The sequence below is a fragment of the Canis aureus genome, chromosome 5 (genome assembly GCF_053574225.1).
Source record: "Canis aureus isolate CA01 chromosome 5, VMU_Caureus_v.1.0, whole genome shotgun sequence".
In the NCBI taxonomy this organism is placed as follows: domain Eukaryota; kingdom Metazoa; phylum Chordata; class Mammalia; order Carnivora; family Canidae; genus Canis; species Canis aureus.
The window spans coordinates 68890927-68913282 of NC_135615.1; the positions used below are offsets into that span (position 1 = coordinate 68890927).

The 22356-nt window shown below is 46.4% G+C and overlaps 1 protein-coding gene and 1 long non-coding RNA gene across 8 annotated transcripts in view; one reads left to right on the forward strand and one right to left on the reverse strand.

The window, feature by feature from the left end:
• Window positions 1-22356, forward strand: part of PHC2 (polyhomeotic homolog 2) — a 121957-nt gene that overhangs the window by 95850 nt on the left and 3751 nt on the right. For 6 of the 7 annotated variants that reach the window (XM_077898564.1, XM_077898565.1, XM_077898563.1 and 3 more), the window contains 5 exons: window positions 13248-13450; window positions 15142-15271; window positions 16121-16235; window positions 20149-20290; window positions 21262-21538. In XM_077898564.1, the coding sequence (XP_077754690.1) occupies window positions 13248-13450; window positions 15142-15271; window positions 16121-16235; window positions 20149-20290; window positions 21262-21538 (867 nt within the window). Of the gene's footprint in view, window positions 1-9997; window positions 10079-13247; window positions 13451-15141; window positions 15272-16120; window positions 16236-20148; window positions 20291-21261; window positions 21539-22356 lie in introns of those variants that run through there. The other variant, XM_077898569.1, reaches the window with a different exon arrangement.
• LOC144314462 (uncharacterized) lies at window positions 524-22288 on the reverse strand. Its single transcript, XR_013380385.1, has 3 exons — window positions 22105-22288; window positions 1277-1403; window positions 524-602 (listed from the first exon to the last, which is right to left on the reverse strand). It is a non-coding gene; the product is annotated as an uncharacterized LOC144314462 (long non-coding RNA).

Below are 22356 nucleotides of genomic sequence, written 5' to 3' on the forward strand. Positions count from 1 at the left end.
TCCTCCCTCCTCCATAGAATGTCCCCCTTCCAGTGCGGTCTACAGGCACACTCTTTTATTCTTTCTCCTGCTTTACAAATCAGTGACAGCTTTCTCCGTAGACGTCTCCCATCCTAGGGCTTTAATCCCCTCCATTAGCATATTGGGCCCAGAGATCCCTTGTTGTGAAATAAGCAACCGACCTAAATCCACCATATGTCCCCGATTTTTCTAGGACAGCCCCAATTTAAAATATTCCATCCATTGTCTTATCAGCCTAAGTGTCTTGATTTTTGGTTTAGAAAATAATGTCCCTTTAACTCTATCTGGCCCTGCCATCCTAGCCTTTTCCAGCCATTTGGCTCTGGGGCATAACTGGGTAATCCAATTATCATTCACCTGGGATTTTTCTTCTCCTGAGTCCACCCAAATGTTGGAACTGCCAGGATTTCTGGGTGAGTCTGAAAATTACAGGCTAATGAAGCAAGGAAATGCATTCTTGCTCTTATGTTTCTCCTCCCTCCCCCTCACCCCCCTTCCCCCTGGCAGCAGACCTGTGGCAGTGTCTGTTCATTGGGGTTTAGGTTTAGGTCACCAGGATGTAGGGCTTCGTATCACTTCACCTGTAAAATAGGAAGAAAGTAACTTATCACATTGGTTATAGGGCAGGAGATTCTGTCTGGAATCTTAAGATACCTGCACAGCTAAGTAGTTTGGGTTTTATTCAGATTAACACACTTTTATTAGGCCCCTGCTTCATACAAAGCACTGCGCTAGGCACACTGGGGAATATAAAAGTGATTTTCCCCCGTAGGATCTGTGTTTGGAAGCACCCACACTTTTGGATCAGCTGATAAACTGTGTTTCCCACCGCTTCTATACCTGAATTCCAGTCCCTGCAAGATAGGAACCAAAGTTTCTGGTTTGGCTCACTCACAGGGGCTGGCTTGTTTCACAGAGGGTCCAGCAGATGGGTAATGGTGCTCTTTTGGCACCTGCCCTTTCCAGGCACTCTTCATCATGTGCGCCCTGCCCACCCAAGATCTGTTTCCAGGCTTGTCTATACACACTGGGAAGAATAGGTGCCTTTTCTCTCCAGCCTTAATCTTGAGAAAGTAGGTAGTTTCTTGTGCACTTCTGTTCTTGAATTGGTTTCTCAGTTATCCAACTGTGTTTGCTTGAGCAGTCTCTCCTGCTGTCACTCCTTTTTTTTTTTTTTTTTTTTTTAAGGCTGTTGTTTTACTCATTTGTGGCACATAGATGCTTAAGGCATATTGGGATTCCATCATGTACTCACCTCCCAGCTTTTTCCACTTCTCTTCCAGGTGTGGCTTGATTTCCAAATTATCTTTGTCAGGCATACTCAATGTATATGACTTCCACTTTCCTCTGAGGAAGGAGGAAACTCCAGCTCTTCTTTCTGTCTGGATAATGGATAATGATTCTCTTAGCTGGAGGATTCGTCAGCCATGGTCTCTCTGCATTTCAGTGGAGGATAAGCTTTTAGGAAGGTGGTGTTACGCTTCTCCAGATATATCTCCTCTGTCACTGACTTTTTAGTCTCAGCTGATTGATCCTGAGACTTCTCCTGCCCCCAAGGCCCCCTCCCCCATCTTTGACCCTGTGTCTGCTACTTGCTCTGGCTCAGCCCCAGAATCCACTCTTTTTCAGACCACATCCTTTTTCCTGCCTTACTCATTTCCTGTCTCAGATACTTTGGATCCTTTAGTTCTGATCTTTCCGAGGGGAAGAGAATAAACTAAGAGAAAAGGAATACATGGATAGATGATCTTATAAAATTGAACTGTTCTTTCTCACTCTTAGGCTGTCCCTAGGGAGAGTTTTCTTGTTTAAGAGAAAAAGAAATGATGACTGAGAATTAAGAACCTCCACCTGTGAGTCCATGTCTTTTTGTCTTTTTTTTTCCCCTGTTGTAAATGTATAAAGAGGATCACATAGAGTCTTAGACTCTTCTCTAAATCTCTGTCCTCCTTTGGGCTGTGGGCCTCATGTTAGGCATTTGGTAACCATTTGCCAAATAAAGTTCACCCACTTCCTATCAGAGTCCTTCAGTTTCAGCTCGCATGAATCAGTAAGCCAAAATAGAATTTAAATTTTAAGAACTAGGGAATGGGGTGATGGTTCCAGTTCTGATAATACTGCTCCACGTTAGTACGATATCTCCCAAGGGTTTTTTTCCCTCTTTCTTTGTATCATTCCAAGTTTATGGTAAAGTTCTCCCAGCTATCCAGTGTCCTGTAATCTCCAGACAGATTTGGTCAGGTCCTCAAAAAAGATTCTCTTGTGAAAAGATACATTTACTAGAGAGGAGAGTAGGGAAATGAGAATAAGGAGCCTTCATAAGTGATATTTTCTTTTCTTCCCTTTGTTTTGTGCCATTTTGCAACTGGAAGATGAGGATGATGACTTTCTGTGGTCAGTAGGAATCTCACCAAAGTGGCTGTAGAGAGATGCTATTGTGTTTTCCACCCCCGTGGAAAAGCAGGGTGAGGACTGGCTGCCTTATGCAATCTGCCCCCATGAGGCCTTTGTGCCAGTAACAGAAATGACTCTCTCTGTAGTGACTTGGCACCTTGTTTGGTGGAAAGCAAAGCTGGCCTATCCCTCAAGATAGATGTACGAACACATGTAGATTTGTATTTTAAAAGTTTTTATGGCGTGGCTTAAACTATAATGTGAGTCACCACTTAAAGATTCTGAGTATGTTTTCTCTTAAAAAATTAAGAAATGTGCCTGTTTAAGGTTACTTATTCACATCTCAAATAGATGTAGGTTTCATTTTGAGCATTAACTTACTTCAAAATTTCAGTTTGAATTACCAGCTATAGCAGACCACTGATTTGAGAAACTCAGAGGCAAGCCACACCAGGTTCAACTTTTTGACACTTGGGGAATTGTTAAAAAAAATAACCATTTGTTTATCCAAGGCAAAAAATCGTATAGATTCTGGACTTTTTCCCATCAATAACAAAAATAGAGTATGATTGACATAGTCAAGAAATGGAGTTTCTTGTTACATAGTTAACCAAGAGTTATACAATCAGGGATTTAGTTTTTTGTTTTTTGTTTTTTTTTAATATATATATATATATATATATATATATATTTATTTATTTATTTATTTATTTATTTATTTATTTATTTTAGGGATTTAGTTTTTGGAGAAAGAAAGTGTAGTAAGAAACCTAGCACATAATTTAATTATTGTTGTATACATTCATTGTAAGATCATCACAGCCAGCAGGGTAAACTTTTTTTTTTTTTTTAATTTTTATTTATTTATGATAGTCACAGAGAGAGAGGAGAGAGAGAGAGAGAGGCAGAGACACAGGCAGAGGGAAAAGCAGGCTCCATGCACCGGGAGCCCGACGTGGGATTCGATCCCAGGTCCCCAGGATCACGCCCTGGGCCAAAGGCAGGCGCCAAACCGCTGCGCCACCCAGGGATCCCCCAGCAGGGTAAACTTAATAGGGTTTTTTTTTTTCCCTTCCCCTTCCAGATTATTTATAGTTAGTGAAAAAGGATGTGCTTTCCTTTTATTTCAATTTCCAAATGATTTTTTTAGTTTAGATAAGTCCAAAAGAAGAGCATGTTCTTTCGATGTCACAACGAAAGGATTGTTATTAAACAGACATTGCCAGTTCTGAGATAAATCCAGATGTTGAAGAAAATCCCAGTTTGCTACTAGGGCTGCCTCTAAAGCAAATATCTGTTTCCTGGATGATTTTCTTCTCAGCAGTGAAATTTATTACTGCTTCTCTTATGAGATGACTGTCAGATGCCATGTCACAACTAGCCCTTCTCCAGATTAGGAGGACCAGGCTTGAGACTGTTGGCAAGATAATGAGAGCTCTTGACCATTGGAGGTTATTGTTAAGGCTTTAGTTGCGTGGCTATTATGTCTCAAATAGTGTATGATTATCCCTAGTTACTGATATCTTTCGCTTATTTGAAACCATCCATATGTGGCCTAAATGCATACAATTCAAATCAATCATAATCTATATTAATCCAATCTATATTTAGACATGTTTAAACAATCAAAGCAAATGACACTTTGAATTGAAACAAAATTGATGCCGATCAGATACCGTTTTTACAAAATCAGTGAAGTCTGCGTTTTCAGGCTTCCAGAGTCAGTATTAGTCTGTGTCTGTCAGCTGATTGGTAGCAAAGGAGGATGATTACAGACTTGGACAATGGTTTTAGGAAGGAAGAAAAAATGTCTGCCAGGAGCAGAACCGGTCAGGAGGGTTGGTTTGCAAGATAAGTATCATCTATCCCATTATATGGGCAAGACAGCTGAGTCTTAGCTTTTTCCCCATGGTCTCTGTCCCCCCTCCCCTGCCCTCCTCTCTCTTCCATTTACCTAAGAGTATTAGTGCTCCTACAGTTGCTAAATAAATAAAGGCAGGGTATCAGGCAACTTAGTGGCCTTTCCTTATTATCAACCTGAAAATAATTAAGGAATTTACTAAACATTTTAGCTGTTTCCTGTCTTTTTTTTAACTGTTGGAAATCCATCTTCCATGATTTTATCTTCAGCCCTTTAACTTTTCACTAAACTACCTCCTAGCGTTACAATTTCCATAAATTTACTATTCCAGCGCTAAAGTGGCTCTTCAGTTGCTCCATAGTTATCCTGTCTGGCATCTGAGGCTCCGTGTCTGTGGGATACCCTGGGACTCTTTATGAAAGAACCAACCGTATGGAAAGCGAGTGTGGTGGTTGCCTTGTCCTTGGGATTAATGAGTGTTGAAGGTGAATTGAGACATTTGGTTCGCCCTGGAGGCAGGTGCATTTCTGTTATGTTGCTGCCATTGTCAAAGTGGAAGTAACGTTTCTCCTTGAAGCCTGACCTCAAGAGAACCAGAACAGGATACCCTGTGTAGACCAGGGTGTCTAAGGAACATGAATGGTACCTGAGTTTGGGCCAATGGAAGAATAGCTCTGCCCTGGAGCTATAAGAAGCCAGGCTCTGTGAGAGCAAGATTAAGAGATTAAGAGATTAATACCTCACGTTTCAGTAATGTTAGCCCTCCTACAGCCTGTTCCACTGTGTTGTTCCTGCATTATCTTATATAATCCTTACTGTAGCCATGTGAGGCAGGTCTAAGTACCCATTTTACAGATAAGGAAATTAAGGCCTCGAGTAACTTGTCCAGGAACATACTAGGATTTAAGCCTAAGGGCTCTGTGATCCCAAAGTCTTAACTGCCACGTCGCACAGCTTCTAAATGGGGTCAGTGCCAGGAATTGTACATACAGTAATTCTAACTAACACTCACCGTAACCTTGCAAGATATCTTGGCAGTATGATCCTCATTTTTATAGATAGGGAGACTGAGGCTCAGTGCTTCAAGCTCACAGATAAATCAGAGATGGAAACAGAATACAGAACATGAACCCAGAGGTACTGACTCAGGCCTAGACCCAGCACTCCTTCCACTCTGCTGTTCTGACTTCCATCTTCTGTGATCTTGCCGTCTCCCGTGGAGAGCCTATCCTGTTGGTTCAGACATTTTGTCTTGTGAAGTCCAGCACCTGCCAGAGAACTATGATGGGAGAATATCTGGGAGCTGTCAACGTAGCAGTGGATACTGAGAGACTGGCTTCATCTAAGTAGGAGTCTGAAAACTCTCGTTGCCTCCCTGCAGTCAGAGTCAGCTATTATTCCCTGGTGCATTGCCCTGTCCTGTGGGAAGTCACCCTGCGGTCCTGCAGGTGCTGCTGCTGAGCGTGGTCTGGTTGCCTGAGGACCCTGTTGCAGGAGTCCGCCTGTGGGCCGGGAAGCAGTTCCTGCAGCTGTTTGGAAATCCCCCAGTGCTCCCGTTGTCCTGACCTGCATGGGGGAGGGTGGCTGTGCGCTCCATTGATTCCTTCCTTCATAGCTGGGGGTGGCAGCTTGGAAAACATTCAGCTGTTTACAATTCAGCTTATGTACACTGTAGCTGGGGATTGTGGGTGAGTCAGAAGGGCTGCTCTCTCTGCCTGTGTCCTAAGAGACAGCAGGAAAGTCAGCTGTATGGTAATGGCTGCCAGGGAGGAGGAGGAGCCTCCCTAACAGATGCCTTAACCAGAGTCACTCAGCCCAGATGCTTAAGATCTGAGAAGCACGTCTGCCCGCCAATCCTCTTAACCCAGACTCAGCGAGGTCATTTTGCTGTGACACATGAGAGCAGGTTTGGGGCTACCTGGTTCAGCCTCCCTTTCATTCTGCTGGCCCCCTCCCCTGCAGGACCCCAGGCATGGCCTGTGAGCCTCCCCTCCCCTTCCCGTAACTGCTCAGCCGAGTGCCCAGAGTGCTCCTCCTGTCACGGTCCCCTCATGAGAAACGTTGGTCAGAGCAGGCTGCTCTTGTTTGGCAGAGCCCAGGAAGGTACTCTGAGAAGCAGGATGGAGATGGCCATAGCCTACTGTGTGCCCTCGAGGTAAGGATTTCTTCTGTATCTGACAGTTAGATCCTTAGCAGAATTGAAAAAGTTAAAAAACATTTGGCATTGGTGCCTACTGCCTTCTGGTACTCAGGGTGGGAAGGGGTGTGTCTTCCTCACTACGAAGAGTTCCGTTTGTGCGTGTTTTATAAGGTACTGCCTTCCAAATATATGGCATCCACTCTTGCCTTGATTCTAAAATGCACACTTTTCCTCACCTGAAAAAATAAGATGCTAGACTCTGGTCCTGTGTGATCTAGTGCTCATGATATAGAATAATCACTCTCTACTTCCATGGCTCCCACAAGCACCTTACCTCGAGGACACAAGCAGGCTGTCTCGAAATGGGGAGGAAAGCGAGCTGCCTGTCAAGTGGTTCACAGCAAGGTGTGAATGACTGCAGGTGTCTATTCGCATTTTAAAGAAGGTTGTTAACCAAATAAATCTCTGATTGATGGACTCAAGTCAGGGTCCCAGGATGGAGCCACCAGTCCTTCTTCCCTCCTCCCCTGCCCCTCATCTCCCCTCTACCTATATCCACCCACCCCTTCTCTCTTATTGCCAGCCTCCACTTCACTTTCCTACCTCCCCCTGGTGGAGCGATTCCAACAAATGGGCACTTACGAAATAACTTACCTCCCTCACTTTCAGAATGGCACCATAATGGGCCAAATATAACTAAAGGGATTGTAAGAGTGGCCGGCCGACTTCACCACCCTCAGCTTAGTGTGCTGTGCTACCGCCCACCAGGCCAGCTGCTCTCCGCCTCCTGGATATGGTTTCCCTGACTGGCACTTTGCAGGTGCTCTACATGGGCTCCCTAGAGCAGGCAGTTCTTTAGGAATCCTGCTGTCCCCCATCCTGGCCACATGACTGGGCCTGCTAAGGTGAGGCACAGAGTGTGTGATTTCAGAGCCAGGGGCCTGGAGAAAATGCTCCATGTTGTATAAGCAGCCTTGTTTTGCCATTTGTCGAACAGGATTTGCCACAGGCAAATGACCCATGTTATCGCCTACTTTGCTTCCTTAAATTCTTTGGTAACTTCATTAGCTCTGTTTGAACTCCTGCAATAGTCAGGGAAGGGTAGTTAGAAGTCTAGTAAATTAAAACACTCCTCCTAAGAAATAGTGAAAGGGATTATAAGGGAAAAGGGGAAATGAGTGGGAAAAATTAGAGAGGAAGACAAACCATGAGAGACTCCCAACTCTGGAAAACAAATAAAGGGTTACGGAAGAGGAGGTGGGTTAGATGCTCCCTCCTCACCACCTTCACCACCACTGAAGCTTGGCCTGACTTCACCTCCCTCAGCCTCTTGCTCATGGCATCCGGGCCTCCACCTTTCAGATTCGGGTGCCTAGCTGTGTATAATGGCCTTTGAGACTTGTGGGGATCTCCAACCGCAACACCAGCCTCAGGCTGGTGGCAGAAAGGGGTAACTGGGTGACAGGCATTGAGGAGGGCACTTGATGGGATGAGCACTGGGTGTTATGTGTTGGCAAATACAAATTCAATTTAAAAATTAAAAAATAATGGGATGTTTGGGTGGCTCAGTGATTGGGCGCGGCTGCCTTCAGGTCAGGGCGTGGTCCCAGGGTTCCAGGATCGAGTCCCCGGCTGCCTCAAGGAGCCTGCTTCTCCCTCTGCCTGTATCTCTGCCTCTCTGTGTGTCTCATGAATAAATAAATAAAATCTTTAATAAAAAAAAAAAAAACACTCCTCCTGTCTGGAGAAAATAGAAATGAACGCCATGGACTAGGCTGAGGAGGTAGAAGCAGCTCTGCTTGCCCTCCATTCCTTCTGAAGTCAGGTCTTGAAGATGACTTGTTTTAGGAACAAACACAATGAGTGGCCAGGCCATCTGAAATACCCATAATAACTTAGTCCTAAACCATATTCCAGCATAACTGATTTTTGTTGTATCTGTGCATGTAAAGAACATAAGAATCGGTTCTAAAATGGCCCAGATTTTGCATAGCTGTAGCCAGCCAGACCTCTATCTTAAGTGGGCAGGAGAGCTAGCTCAGCCTCTCTGGACATCTGAGGGCAGGGCCACTTTATAGGAGCTTCCCAGCTTTTGTCTCTAGAGGTCATCATGCCTTTCCAGATGCCTGGAGCCTGCACACATATTTCAAAGCAGCCAGGGAATCCAGAACTTCAGCCTTCAGGGCAACTTCATGCTTCTTAGTGAAGAAATCCTTGCCCTAACAGGAAGAAGTGGGTCAAGGAATAGCTCTTGTTCTTTATAACCAGGTACCCAGAAATGCTAGCCCTATAGAAGGCACTGGCCTACCTGCTCTCAAATCATTATAGCCTCAGTAAGTCCTTTACAAATCTCAAATGGTACCAAGTTTCCCGTTTCAGACTTAGGAGACAGACCTGCAAATACTGAGACCATGGATTCTAGACCATCCAGTTTAACAGACATTATGTAGCTATCCTATAGCAGACATGGGGTTAGCCTCTAAAGAGTCAGAGATAACAAATCATAGCTCATGCCTAAAGAAACTTGTTCTGCCTAGCAGAAGGGACTAACCCCGAAGTAGATAATCTCACAAACAGGCTGCTGGGTGGTTCTTATTTTATCTAGCCCCTATAAGGGCTCTTTCTGCCAGAGCCTGTGAATGAGACCAGAACTGAGAAGCAGCCTAGAGGTCGAAACATATATAGTATAACAACTTCCCCAGAACAAACTACCCTGTTCATTCCTATCTGAATACTTGGCCCTTTGTGGGCAGCTTCATTGAAGGTTAGATGCTCCCTCCTCACCACCTTCACCACCACTGAAGCTGGCCTGACTTCACCTCCCTCAGCCTCTTGCTCATGGCATCCGGGCCTCCACCTTTCAGATTCGGGTGCCTAGCTGTGTATAATGGCCTTTGAGACTTGTGGGGATCTCCAACCGCAACACCAGCCTCAGGACTGGTCAAGAGGATTCAGGGATCCCTGGGTGGCTCAGCGGTTTAGCGCCTGCCTTTGGCCCAGGGCGTGATCCTGAAGTCCTAGGATCGAGTCCCACTTCGGGCTCCCTGCGTGGAGCCTGCTTCTCCCTCTGTGTCTCTGCCTCTCTTTCTGTGTCTCTCATGAATAAATAAAATCTTTTAAAAAAGAATTCAGGAAGGAAGAATTCCTAAGACCGAGTCTTTCTTTCTCTTTATCTTTTATCCAGCCTCGAAGCCGGCAGGACAGGTTTCTGCAAGTTTCCCTATTAAGCTGCTTTCCCTCAAACAGGCTGCAGAGCAGTCTGGGAGAGTGGGAAGTAGATTAAATTAATCTCAGCATGCTGAGCGTGGCAGGGGGTGAGATTGTGTTTGGTCATTCCAGAAATAGCCCAAACTCCTTTGTGCCTAAAGCAGATGAGGAGGCCTTGGCCTCCAAGATGACTGCAAACCTTTGTATATTCATAAAACACCCTCCCTCTGTCCCCTGGCTTCTGTCTCTTTTGCCAACCTGTCCCAGAGTTACAATGGAGAGGGATCAGTTCTAACGTTAGGGCGAAAGGATTTATGTGTTTGTTCTGCTTAATAAGATCCTTTTTTTTTTTTAAGATTCCAAAAAGCCTTTGCGTCGGCTCTGTAGACTCTGAGCTACTGAATGTATCTGTTCACTACTGTATTTGGCACGAGGAAAGAATCTGACCTCAAGAGGTATGCCCGCACGCTGCGCTGCCCCGCCTTGCAGTGCCCCAGTGCCCCAGCGCACAGGAATAGATGCTGCTCTGAGAGCTCTGAGAGAGGGGAGGGAATGGGGTAGGGGGCGGGGAGACAAGTGAGGATGGAGAGATCCCATAAAAGGAGACAAGATATCAGAAGCAGTTTGGTGATGAATCTCCATGAAAAGCTGGAGGTGGGAGTGATCCCAGAATCCAAGAAGAGTAGATTAATTCCACAGAGGTATTAAAAACGAAAACAAGGGAGTCACACTTATTTCCTTCCTCCTGTGCTAAGTCAGGAACTGGACTGTGTTGAAAAGAATCAAAACAAAAACCTCACCAACCTAGTCTCTTCCATCAATGCACTTGATTTTTATGTTAGTGTTGACTGGCTCCCTGACTTGGAAAGATGTAAACAGAACGCAAAGGATGATGATGAACTCAGCCTTTTGTGTAAAGAACAGTTGAAGCCACAGAGGGAGTTTGGCCAAGAGGAGAGAAGACACACTGTGGTCATGAGTGAAGTGCTTCCTGAAACTGAGGAGCATTTCTTGAGCACTTCCTAGTGTACCAGTATGGCTCTGCTGCTGATTATCTCCTCTGGCCCTCCTAGCCACCTGACATGGGAGGGTAGATACTGTAATTGTCCTTATTTTATGGCCGATGAAACTGAGGCTGAGAGAGAGAGGTCAAGGACTTGCCCCTAATTCACTTGAGTGATAAAGACCTGACTCTAAGCCCATGATCTGAGCCCATGTTTTTGCCCTTCTTTCAAATATTGATTACCCTTGTTCTGCATGGTCTTAAGGAACAGATCCAGGGTGGGTGGGCAGAAATTAACAATATTTTTGGCTCCATAGTAAGGAAGAACTTTTTAAATGAACTGTCCACAATAAGAACAAACTACACTGGAATTTGTTACCAGCAGAGATAGTAAGTTCCTTTGTCATTGGAGGTATTCAAACAAATGCCCAGGGTGGGAGTATTGTAGAGAAGGTTCAAGCATTGCATTGGTAAGGGGTTGAACCAACCTTTCTAATCGTGCGATTCTATAATCTGTAATTAGAGAAATTGGGATATTTACTAGAAGGAAATAAGGCACCATCTAAAAATAAGATGTTAACTTATATCTTTGGTTTTATATTTTAGCATTTATCATTTTAAGAAAAATATATTTTTTACACATTTAAAATATTAAAAGAAAACTATGTAAATGCAGGCTTAAATGTTTAAAATTTCAAAGCAGAGAAATTTGATTGATTCAATTTGATTAACTCAGTCTTGCTAGTTATTCATGGACAACTGAGGAAAGATTTGTTGTTATTGTTGCCAAACACCTTTATAGTTTAGAAAGACTAATTCTAAAGGGGAATGTTTCCATCTCTACAGTAAAGTCAGAGCTGTCAAAAAATTTTTTTCAAGTGACTATGAACACTTAAGGGAATTTTTCTAACTTGCCAGTGTGACTGTCTCAAACAAAAATTAATTTGAAACAGTCTCATCATTCATGTCTCTTGGATGACTCTCGCTCAGCTCTGAAATTTATTATTGAATTACAGAAGTCTGAGGAGTGATGGCACGGGTCATAGCACATTATTTTTCGTCAAACAAGATTTATTCTAGTTTATCGAGCATTAGGACTGCAAGTAAGAAAATGAACCAGTTATAAACCTTTTCTAAAATGAGTTTGTTGTTATTTCTCCATGCTCCATATCTGACACTGGATTCCTGTTCCTTGGTGGGATTTGCAATCTTTAGCAGGAAGTTAGAGCATCGACATATAAAGTCTTGTGCAAAAATCACTTAACTAATGTACTGAAATCATTTTTCAAGTATGTAACACACAGGGTTATGTTTAATGTTAATAGGCTTGTTGCAATAAAGAAATGGCTTTTTCTTTCTCTTTTTTCTTTTTTAGGAAGTTCCAGGTTACAGGCAACCTCAGCTCACACAGTTGGTGGTGGTAGAGAATGGTCCTGTTTAGGGGTGGGGAGGGGGTAGCAAAAGTGAGGTAAAGAATTGTTGCCCCTCGAAAGCATGGGGCAGCTCAGAGAGGGGCTGGCCAAGTGGAGAAGAGGAAGTTCCCTGTGGTGTATTCTGGAGAGGCACCTCGTAGCACACTTTTTTTTTTTTTTTTTTTAAAGATTTTGTTTATTTATTTGAGAGAGAGTGGGAGTGCACATGAGTAGGGGGAGGAGCAGAGGGAGAGGGAAAATCCAAGCAGACTCCCTGCTGAGCATGGAGCCCAACACAGGGTTTAATCTCACAACCCCAAGATCATGACCTGAGCTAAAATCAAGAGTTGGGCACTCAACCAACTGAGCCACTCATGTCCTTCAGAGGGTGGCCAGGGGATTTCTTCGGAGGAAGACCAGTAGGCCCATGAGGAAGGAGACTTCAGGAAGGGTTGTCCACAGAGGGAAGGACACTGTGGTTGGGTGAGGACCAGACCATATGTGGAGCTGAGAACAGGGCAAGGAGGGCTTGATCAAGAACACGGGGCCAGCAGAAGCAGCACAGAGTCCCATAGCCTCAGCAACCTTCTTGGGGGAGAACTTGAATGCGTGTATATCTCAGCACATGACCTCAGACAACCAGCCTCTGGATCACACTGTGTTCACTTGGGGCCCAGTCCTCTTGTTCCCTTTGCGTTCATCTCGGGGGGTCAGTAATTTGACATTTCACAGGATGCTTAAAGTGGAATCCTTTCCCATGGATCATCAGAGAAGATGTAACCTCTCTCCCCATCATACCTCCAAACCCCATACCTACTACAGCTTTTCCTCCTGGTTGTGGAGGTCACCTTGTAGATACGTCTTCTCCCTGGAACTAAAGATGATTGTGTTTGTCCAAATCAATATTGAGTGCGGTCTTACCTCCTCAAAGAAAATTGTTATTTAACTTGGTCGTACAGTTGGGCAATTAAATTCTGCTTAGCTGATGAGCTACCTCATTTCAGACTGATGACAGTCACACTTGGTGGCATGTCCACCGACTCGACTACTTTTTAAATAGGTCATTGAGGGAGGGGACTGAATCCTTGGTTTGCATTGTCATCTGGCTCCATGGAAAAAGCCAGGCACATGCTGAGTCCCTGCTCTCATGCTGGTCTGGACCTGGTTCTGACCTTCCCTGCTTGTGTCTTCCTACTCTCCCTTGTACAGAGACAGGGCAGGGCATTGTTCATGCACTGACCGACCTCAGCAGCCCCGGCATGACCTCAGGGAACGGAAACTCTGCCTCCAGCATCACCGGCACTGCCCCCCAGAATGGTGAGAATAAACCACCACAGGCCATTGTGAAACCCCAAATCCTGACGCATGTTATCGAAGGGTTTGTGATCCAGGAGGGGGCGGAGCCTTTCCCGGTACGGACTACTTCTTTTCCCCTCTTTTGTTTTTGTTTTTTGAAGTATATTTTGGATGTGTATTAGAATATTTTTACATTTCCATGTAAAATTTCCAAAAATGTAAACGGTTTGCTCTTTCCTTGCTGATTTCCCCCCAAAAAAGAATGTCAAGAACCATTTTCTTTCTAGGATTGAGTGTCTTCCTAGGGTCCAGAAGGGATCGGTGATTAGGAATAATTGGCAAGGGCCCCTTGGTTAGAAGTGGCCACACACAGACTCAGCTGTGTCCCTGCTTGGTGTTGTGTGACCTCCCCCCCCTTAGTTAGAAGGGAGTTCACATTGGGGTGTTTTGGGACAAGAAGATGGGTTTGGGGAAATGAGACCTCATTTAGTTTTGAATGCCAGGACCTCTGAATGGCAGAATTTTGTGAGAGAACAAAAGCAAAGTGCGTAGAACAGAATTTTCAAGATGTGTCTTGAAATGAAGATCAGAGAACAGGGTTGTAGCCTGAGCTGCTTTTCTGGGGTCAGAGCCTTGAAAAGAGTGAATGAGAGTGAGGGTACTTTAGAAAGGGTGCAATCAGATGTCTCCGGTGAAAGCATAAGACCAAAGGGAAATATAAAAGAATCAAGAAAATGCCATATTCAAACAAAGCAACCAGAGCTGACTGTGCAGTGTGAGTTGGTGAGGAGAGGTGGCGCTGCTCCGTAGATGGGAGGAGCCCAGGGACAGGTGCACACCGGCCTCTCCGGTGATGAAATTATCTGGCTGTTAAAGAATCCCATCTCCATGGGATGCCATCTGCTTTGCTCATTCTTTGAGTCCATGAATGGTTTCAGTAGTCAGTGGAAGACTCTAAGCTTGATTAACTGAGCTGGATGAACTGCCCTCCTAAAATGTCAGAAGACAAATAGGCTCTTGTTCATTTTCCCTCCGAAGGTTGCTCAAGGCCCCTGGTAGAGAAATCACCTGGAGCACCTTAGCTATAAGCTCCAGCCATGTCACATCCCCTCCCTCATTAGACTAGGTCTTCGACTTGGCCTTATAGAGAAACTGCAGAAACCAACTAATCTCACAGGGTGGATGCAGATTGAATAACACTCCAGTACCACCTAGGGATCTAACTGCCAGGATGCCTGAACAGAGGCAACAAACGAAGGACCAACAGAGTGAATAAGCCAGTCTAGGATCCTGGCCACCATGGTGGGCATTTACCCTGTGGCCCAGAGTCTGTTCCTTCCTGCGCTCCTGCACGGCTGCCTGCACCTCTGGCTCAAGTAGAACAGTGAGAAGGTGGAGGACAGTAGGAAACCAGAAATGATTGCAGAGTGTGCCCTGTCCTACACACACTCACACCCATGGCCTCAGCTGTATGCCTGTCCCGTGACATGTGAGCACCGGGTCCTGGCAGTTGTTCTGGTGGTACAGGAAACTTGATTTCTGCCTCTGTCTCTGCTCCTTAGTCACTTGGAAGAATAGGTATTTTCCTAACCTCCGAAGCTGTCCTGGACTGAAGCCATTGCGGCACTTTGGTGACAATTGGCATCTTGCCTCATGAGCTACACAGCAAAATAGGGCCTTGAGCAAGGCACACTGGGATGATGATGTAGAGGCTGGCATCTGCGCCTCGATGCATTATATATGTAATTTTGATGAGGCTGGATAGCAACCTAACCCTCATGACTTCCATTGTTACCATGTCCTCTAGGTGGGACGCTCGTCCCTGCTGGTGGGGAATCTCAAGAAGAAATATGCACAAGGGTTCTTGCCTGAGAAACTTCCACAGCAGGATCATACCACCACCACTGATTCTGAGATGGAGGAGCCCTATCTGCAAGGTAGGCATCTCACCCTGAACGCTAGGGCCTTCTGATTTGGCTGAACTGACCAGGAAAGAGACAAGGCTGCAAAGGCTGGCCCTACACACTTCCTCTCTTACTATCCATGGAGGAACGCTGACCAGGGAGTATGTAACTTCCCTGTCCCTAGAAAACAAGGAAGGGGGAAAGCCCCTGCCCTTGAGGAACTGTTGCCTGCCTCTCCTCCAGCCCCACTCCAGCCAGCCAGAGGGGCCCAAGAGTTGCTTTTCCTGTGGGAGTCCTTGGCAAGAGGTAGCAGTGGTGCAGGCAAGGGGGCCCTTCCCTCACCACCTGAGCTGCACTCAGCCCCCGGGGCCCGGTTTTCAGGCACCTCCGTGGCCAGGCCAGGGCTGCACTTGCAGCATGAGTCACTCACTCAGTGGGCCCTATGGAGGTTACAGAACTCCTGGGTTCTGTGATCCAGGTCAGCAGTGAACTAGTACATCACCATAGGGTAGGATAGTTCCAGATCAGTTGTGACAGTACCCAGAGTAGTCCCAGTCTCTAGCCAGGGTCATAAGGAGGGGTGCTGATTCTTTACCACCTGTGTTTGCCTCAGGCTCACAGCGCTTAGGAAAGAAACCTGGCAGGTATCCAGGGGCCATCACCAAACACCACTGGGTACTTTCCAAGGTGGGAGAAGCAGCTCTTCCCAAACCAGTGGCGAAAGCAGCTGGGCATTTTCCAAGCTAGACCACCACTGCGTGTCACAGCTTATTGGGACAGGAGGAAGAGGCAGGGCAGAGAAGGAAGGCTTTGTGGGGGGCTGTCCGGGGTCCTGTGGGAATTGGTCCTCTAAACACTCACTCTAACTTCCATACCTTCCAGAATCCAAAGAGGAGGGTATTCCCCTCAAACTCAAGTGTGAGCTCTGTGGCCGGGTGGACTTTGCCTACAAGTTCAAGCGTTCTAAGCGTTTCTGTTCCATGGCATGTGCAAAGAGGTGAGTGACCTCGGCCCCGCTGTCATGCCAGCCCCTCCCCCTCCTCAAGATTGCACCTCGTGTCCTCCCCTCTTCAATGATAGTCCATCCTGGGCACCCTAGGTGGAGCTCAGCTGCCTTCTGGTTTCCTCTACCTCCCTGGAAGCAACCTCCTGTCACTAATCCACCAGGTACTAGAACCCAGAACTCAAGTGAGCAGCTCTGAGTCCAAGGAAAGGAAGCAGTGTTTTAGCTTGGCTGTCCCTCCTGGGCCCATTGAATCCTTGGCAGCTGTCCCCTTGGGGTAAGCCCTCCACCAGAAGCTTCACCTGGAGCCCCTGCCCTAGTTAACAGATGTTCTCTGTGAGCTCTCACACAGCATAGGCCAGGGACCCTGGTCAGGTGCAGTGTCGTGTACTGAGAGCCTGTCATGGGCCAGGCACTGCACTAGGCAGTCGGTATGCCCTGTGTCACCTAATATTCAGAGTAACCGTAGGCAGGGAAGTCTGCTGTCCCCTTATACTCGCTAGCAGACTAAGGCACCAAGGATAAGTAACTGCCCAGTGTCACGGAGTTGAGAGTCAAACTCATCTGACTCTAAAGCCCTACATGGGCTTCGTACTAAGGTGGGAGTGGCACTGACCCTGAAGCCCTGAGCCCTCAGAAGAATAGAAATCCCTAGAGCCCTGCCCACTGGAATAAGGCTCTCCTCAGATCTGTACCAGAGGTCATCAGGGTGCCTTTGTGAAGCTTTGCCAAGCTACAGGCAGACCTCGTTTTACTGTGCTTCGCAGATACTGCCTTTTTTTTTTTTTTTTTTTTTTTTTAACAAATTGAAGGTGTGTGACAGCCCTGTGTCAGACAAGGCTGCCGGCGCCATTTTTCCAACAGAGTTTGCTCATTTTGTGTCTCTGTGTCACATTTTGGTAATTCTCACAATATTTCAGACTTTTTCATTATTATGGTGATCTGTGGTCTTTGATATTACCGTAGTGATTGTTTGGGGGTGCCACAAACTGTAACCACATAAGATGGTAAACTTAATCAGTAAATGTCTTCTGTTTCCTCCGCTCCACCGACTGACTGTTCCCCTGTCTGTCTCTCTCTCCTCGGGCCTCCCTATTCCTAGAGACATGACAATGTTGAAATTAGGCCCATTAATAACCCTACAGTGACCTCTGAGTATTCAAGTGAAAGAAGTGTGGTGCGCCTCTCACTTGAAATCAAAAGCTAGAAATGATTAGGCTTCGTGAGAAGCACTCATTGAAAGCTGAGACAGCCTGAAAGCTAGGTCTCTTGCACCAAACGGCCAAGTTGTGAATGCAAAGGGAAAGTTCTTGAAGGAAATTAAAAGTACTACTCCAGTGAGCACATGAATGATACAAAAGCAAAACCTTTGCCCTATTGCCCATACGGAGAAAGTGTGAGTGGTCTGGATAGAAGGTCAAACCTGCCACAACATTCCCTGAAGCCGAAGCCCAATCCAGAGTAAGGCCTAATTGTCTTCAATTCTGTCAAGGCTGAGAGAGGCGAGGAAGCTGCAGGAGAAAAGTCAGGCAGCCCAGGTGGCTCAGCGGTTTAGCACTGCCTTCAGCCCAGGGCGTGATCCTGGAGACCTGGGATCGAGTCCTACATCGGGCTCCCTGCAGGGAGCTTCTCCCTCTACCTATGTCTTTGCCTCTCTCTCTCTCTCTCTCCCCCCCTCCCTCCCTCTCTCTCTCTCTCTCGAATAAATAAATAAATAATCTTAAAAAAAAGATTCTCTAAAAAAAAAAAAAAGAAGAAGAAAAGAAAAAAGAAGAAGAAAAGTCCATGAGGTTTAAGGAAAGAAGCCACCTCCATAGCATAAAAGTGCATAGTGAAGCAGCAAGTGCTGATGTAGAAGCCACACAGCAGGTTATCCAGAAGATCTAGCTCAGATTGTTGGTGAAGATGGCTATGTTAAGCCATAGATTTTCAGTGCAGACGAAACCGCCTTCTACTGGAAGAAGATGCCATCCAGGACTTTTTGATAGCTAGAGAGAAGTCAGTGCCTGGCTTCAAAGGACAGGCTGACTTTCTTGTTAGGGGCTAATGCAGCTGGTGAGTTTGGGTTGAAGCTAGTGTTCACCCAGTATTCTGAAGATCTTAGGGCCCTTAAGAATTGTGCTAAGTCTATGCTGCCTGTGCCCTGTTGATGGAACAACAAAGCCTGCATGATAGTACATATGTTTATAATATGGTTTAGTAAATATTTTAAGTCTAGTGTTGAGACCTACTGCTCAGGAACAAAAGATTTCTTTGCAAATATTACTGCTCACTGACCGTGTACCGGGTTACCCATGAGCTCTGATGGAGATGTGCAATGAGATTCACTGTTTTCATGCCTGCTAGCACATCATCCATAATGCATGCGGCCCATGGATCAAGGAGTAATTTCGACTTTTCAAATCTTTTTTTAAAAAATGTATTTTGTAAGGCTCTAGTTGCCATAGATACAGATTCCACTGGTGGATCTGGGCAAAGTCAATTAAAAATCTTATAGAAAGGATTTCACCATTCTAGATGCTGTTAGGAAGTCATTCAGGATTCAGGGGAAGTGCTTAAAATATCAACATTAATAGGGATTTGGAAGAAGTTGATTCCCACCTCCTAGGTGATTGTGATGGGTTCAATACTCCAGTGGCGGAAGTAGCTGTAGGTGTTGTGGAAATAGCCAGAGAACTAGAATTAGAGGTGGAGCCTAAAGATGTGATTAAATTGCTGTAATCTCTCTTTTTTTAAAAGATTTTATTTATTTATTTATTTATTTATTTGAGAGAAAACAAGTGCTAGGAGAGAGAGAGCACACAAGAAGTGGGGGGTAGGGGAGAGGGGAAAGCAGACTCCCCACTGAGCAGGGAGCCTGATGGGGGGGCTCTGTCCCAGGACCCCAGGGTCAGGACCTGAGCCGAAGGCAGATGCTTCACCTACCAAGCCACCCACTCGTCCCTGCATTGCTGCAGTCTCATGATAAAAACTTCAGTGAATGAGGAATTACTTCTTAGGAATGAGCAAAAGTGTGGTTTCTTAAGGAAGAGTCTCCTGCTGGTAAAGATGTTGTGAAGATTGTTGAAATGACAACCAAGGATTTATAATATCAAATAAACTCCGTTGATAAAGTGGCAGGGTTTGAGAGGATTGACTCGTTTTGAAAGCAATTCTATGGGTGTAAGATGCTGTCAGACAGCATTGTACGCTACAGAGAAATCATTCGTGAAAGGAAGAGTCCATTGATGTGGCAAATTTTTCACCATTATCTATTTTTTCTTAAATTTTTTTAAAGATTGATTTATGTATTGGACAGGAGAGAAGCAGACTCCCTGCTGAGCGTGGAACGTCGATCCCATGACCTAGAGATCATGACCTCAGCTGAATTGAGAGTCAGGTGCTTAACCCACTGAGCCACCCAGGCGCCCCTATCATCGTGTAATAAACTTCAGTGTAGTGTAAACAATTACTACTTTTATATGCCCGGGAAATTAAAAAAACTGACTACTTTATTGCCTATCAGATGTGGAACAGAGCCTGCAGTATCTCTGAGGCACATTTGCACTTTCCAGCAGGACAGTAGACCGTTATTTCCTGGCACAGGGAATATTTAGCGTACGATATGTCAGCCATGAGTTCTTACAGTGATCCAAGTTGTGTCCAGTGCTTTACACACATTAGCTCATATAATTAATCAGACCAGGTTTAGAAAGTGAGTCATCCCATCCATAGCTCCAGATGAGGAAACTGAGGCTCAGCAGTCCAGTGACTTGCACTAAGTCAGCCAGCCAGTAGGAAGTGATAAACTCAGCATCGGAGCAGATGGATGGACTCCCGTATTGCTGGAGCGCCTGGCTGCAATCATGCTACCAGGGGCCCACGTGCCCCATGATGGCTCTGACTCCCCTGTTCCTCTGACTCGCAGGTACAACGTGGGATGCACCAAACGAGTGGGGCTTTTCTACCCAGACGAGAGCAAGCTGCAAATGGCAGGAATCACAACCCACAACCGCCGTCGGGCCAGCAAAGCCAGTCTGCCCACACTTACAAAGGATACCAAGAAGCAGGTGAGAGTCTGGCCAAGCCCAAAGCTACCTTGTCCCAAGTCCCTACCAACTTCCCTTCCTAACAAACCCAGGATGCCCACATTCCTTTTCCAGTGCTGACTTAAGTATATTCCGTCATGTTCTCATTTCTCACAAACCGTCACATCAAACCCTTCCCAGGTCCTATAATGGGCCCCAGCATTTATACCCACAGATGCTTGTGAGGTGATTTCCTGTGTCAGTGACCTTGCCCCTCTCCAGCTCTCCCCTTCCAGCTTGCCTCCATCCTTCTGGGGCCATGGAAATGGGGTCTCCTCTGCCTGGCCTGGTGAAGAGACAGACTGTCCCTGTTATCTTATACCTTACATGGAGGGCCAGGTATGGAGGCAGCCTGCAGCCTTTCCCTACCTGTACCTTGTGGCCTCCTCGAATCCAAAGCACTGAGTTCTTGAAACCTCTACCAGGAACACGGGTGTTTGTTCAGTGCAGATTTTGTAGCCCCACTTGTGTGCCAGGCGTGCCATCTGGCATTGAGGCTGAGTCGCCCTGCAGGAACCCACAGCTTCATGGAACATTTCATAGCCTCATGGTTTCGCTGTTCGTCATCATTTGGGTCAGAAACCTCTGTAATCTGACGAAGGCTGTGACTGATCATGCAGACGCACAGGAAATTTTAAGACTCTTTCACAGATCACCCCTGAACTCTCTAGAGCCCTGGCTTCAAACCCCACCTCTAGAAGAAACACAGTAGGCATAGATAGAATCAGATTGGTGCGGTGCGCTGCCAGCAGGAGTACTGGGAGGGACCCTACTCTGCATCAGGTCAGAGAGGGGACAACCCAGAAGATGCTTTTTGATCTAAGCACTCAAAGGTATGTAGTCACAGACCAAGTAGGAGGGGGAGACTGCCTGCCTTCGCCCATCACTCTGCTGGAGACCTAGAGTCGGTTTATCACCCCATCCTGAAGCCAGCTGTTTCTCTCTGCTCCCAGCCAACAGGCATTATGCCGCTTTCAGTTACGGCTGCATTGCAGCTGACACACAGCCAGGAGGACTCCAGCCGTTGCTCGGATAACTCAAGCTATGAGGAGCCCTTGTCACCCATCTCGGCCAGCTCATCCACCTCCCGCCGGCGACAAGGCCAGCGGGACCTGGAGTTCCCTGACATGCACATGCGGGACCTGATGGGCATGGGGCACCACTTCCTGCCAAGTGAGCCCACCAAATGGAATGTGGAAGACGTCTACGAATTCATCCGCTCCCTGCCAGGTAAGGCCCCTGCAAGTCCCATGCCTAACTGGAATAGTGACCCATGAGAGAGGGGGAGGGACCTTCCCTCCCACTGCTGGGAAATGACTCAGTCAATGACTCAGGTTCAGAAATAGGAGTGCAGAGGTGAATCAGTGCGATCCCTGCCTGGAAGGGCTTACATTTCACTACAGAACACAACCGTAAATGGTACCCTACAGGGGTACCTAATGCCATCATTAGGTGCATTTCCTGGCGTGGCAAGTGGTCTGTGTGAGAGGCAGAGGGGACAGCGCATCAAGGCCGTGTCTCCTCTGGGCCAGGGTACAAGAGGAGTCAAGTGGGAGTGTAGGGAACCTGTCCAGGAGAACATCAGCATAGGAAGAGGTAAGCCGAATGACAGTGGGCAGGCAGGCCTTGGCTGGTTGGAGAGGCGACAGCAGGGTGCAGCTTGAGCAGAGGCACTGAGATGTGGAAGTGTATGATGTAGCTGGGAAACCACACAGAAGCCTGCTAGGGGAGTGTACGTGGCTTTGAGGGCTAGAATTTAGGAGTGAGCCTTGAAAGACAGACCTCATGTTACTCACAGGTACTTTCAGTGGGATCCCAAAGCTTCTCTACTGTTGTTTCTGCCAGTGTCACCCAGCTACTGGCCACGTCAGGTATGGATGGCAGCCACAGTCCTGTTGCTCAGAGACGAGTAGGAGTAGCGGTGGAGAGCACAGACTTGTCTGTCAGAACTGGGCTCACATCCTGGCTCTGCCCCTTTAGTTCAGTGTGTTAGTCATCTATTGCCGCATTCCCAGAATTTGCCACCACACAGTACAGTAGCTCAGGAA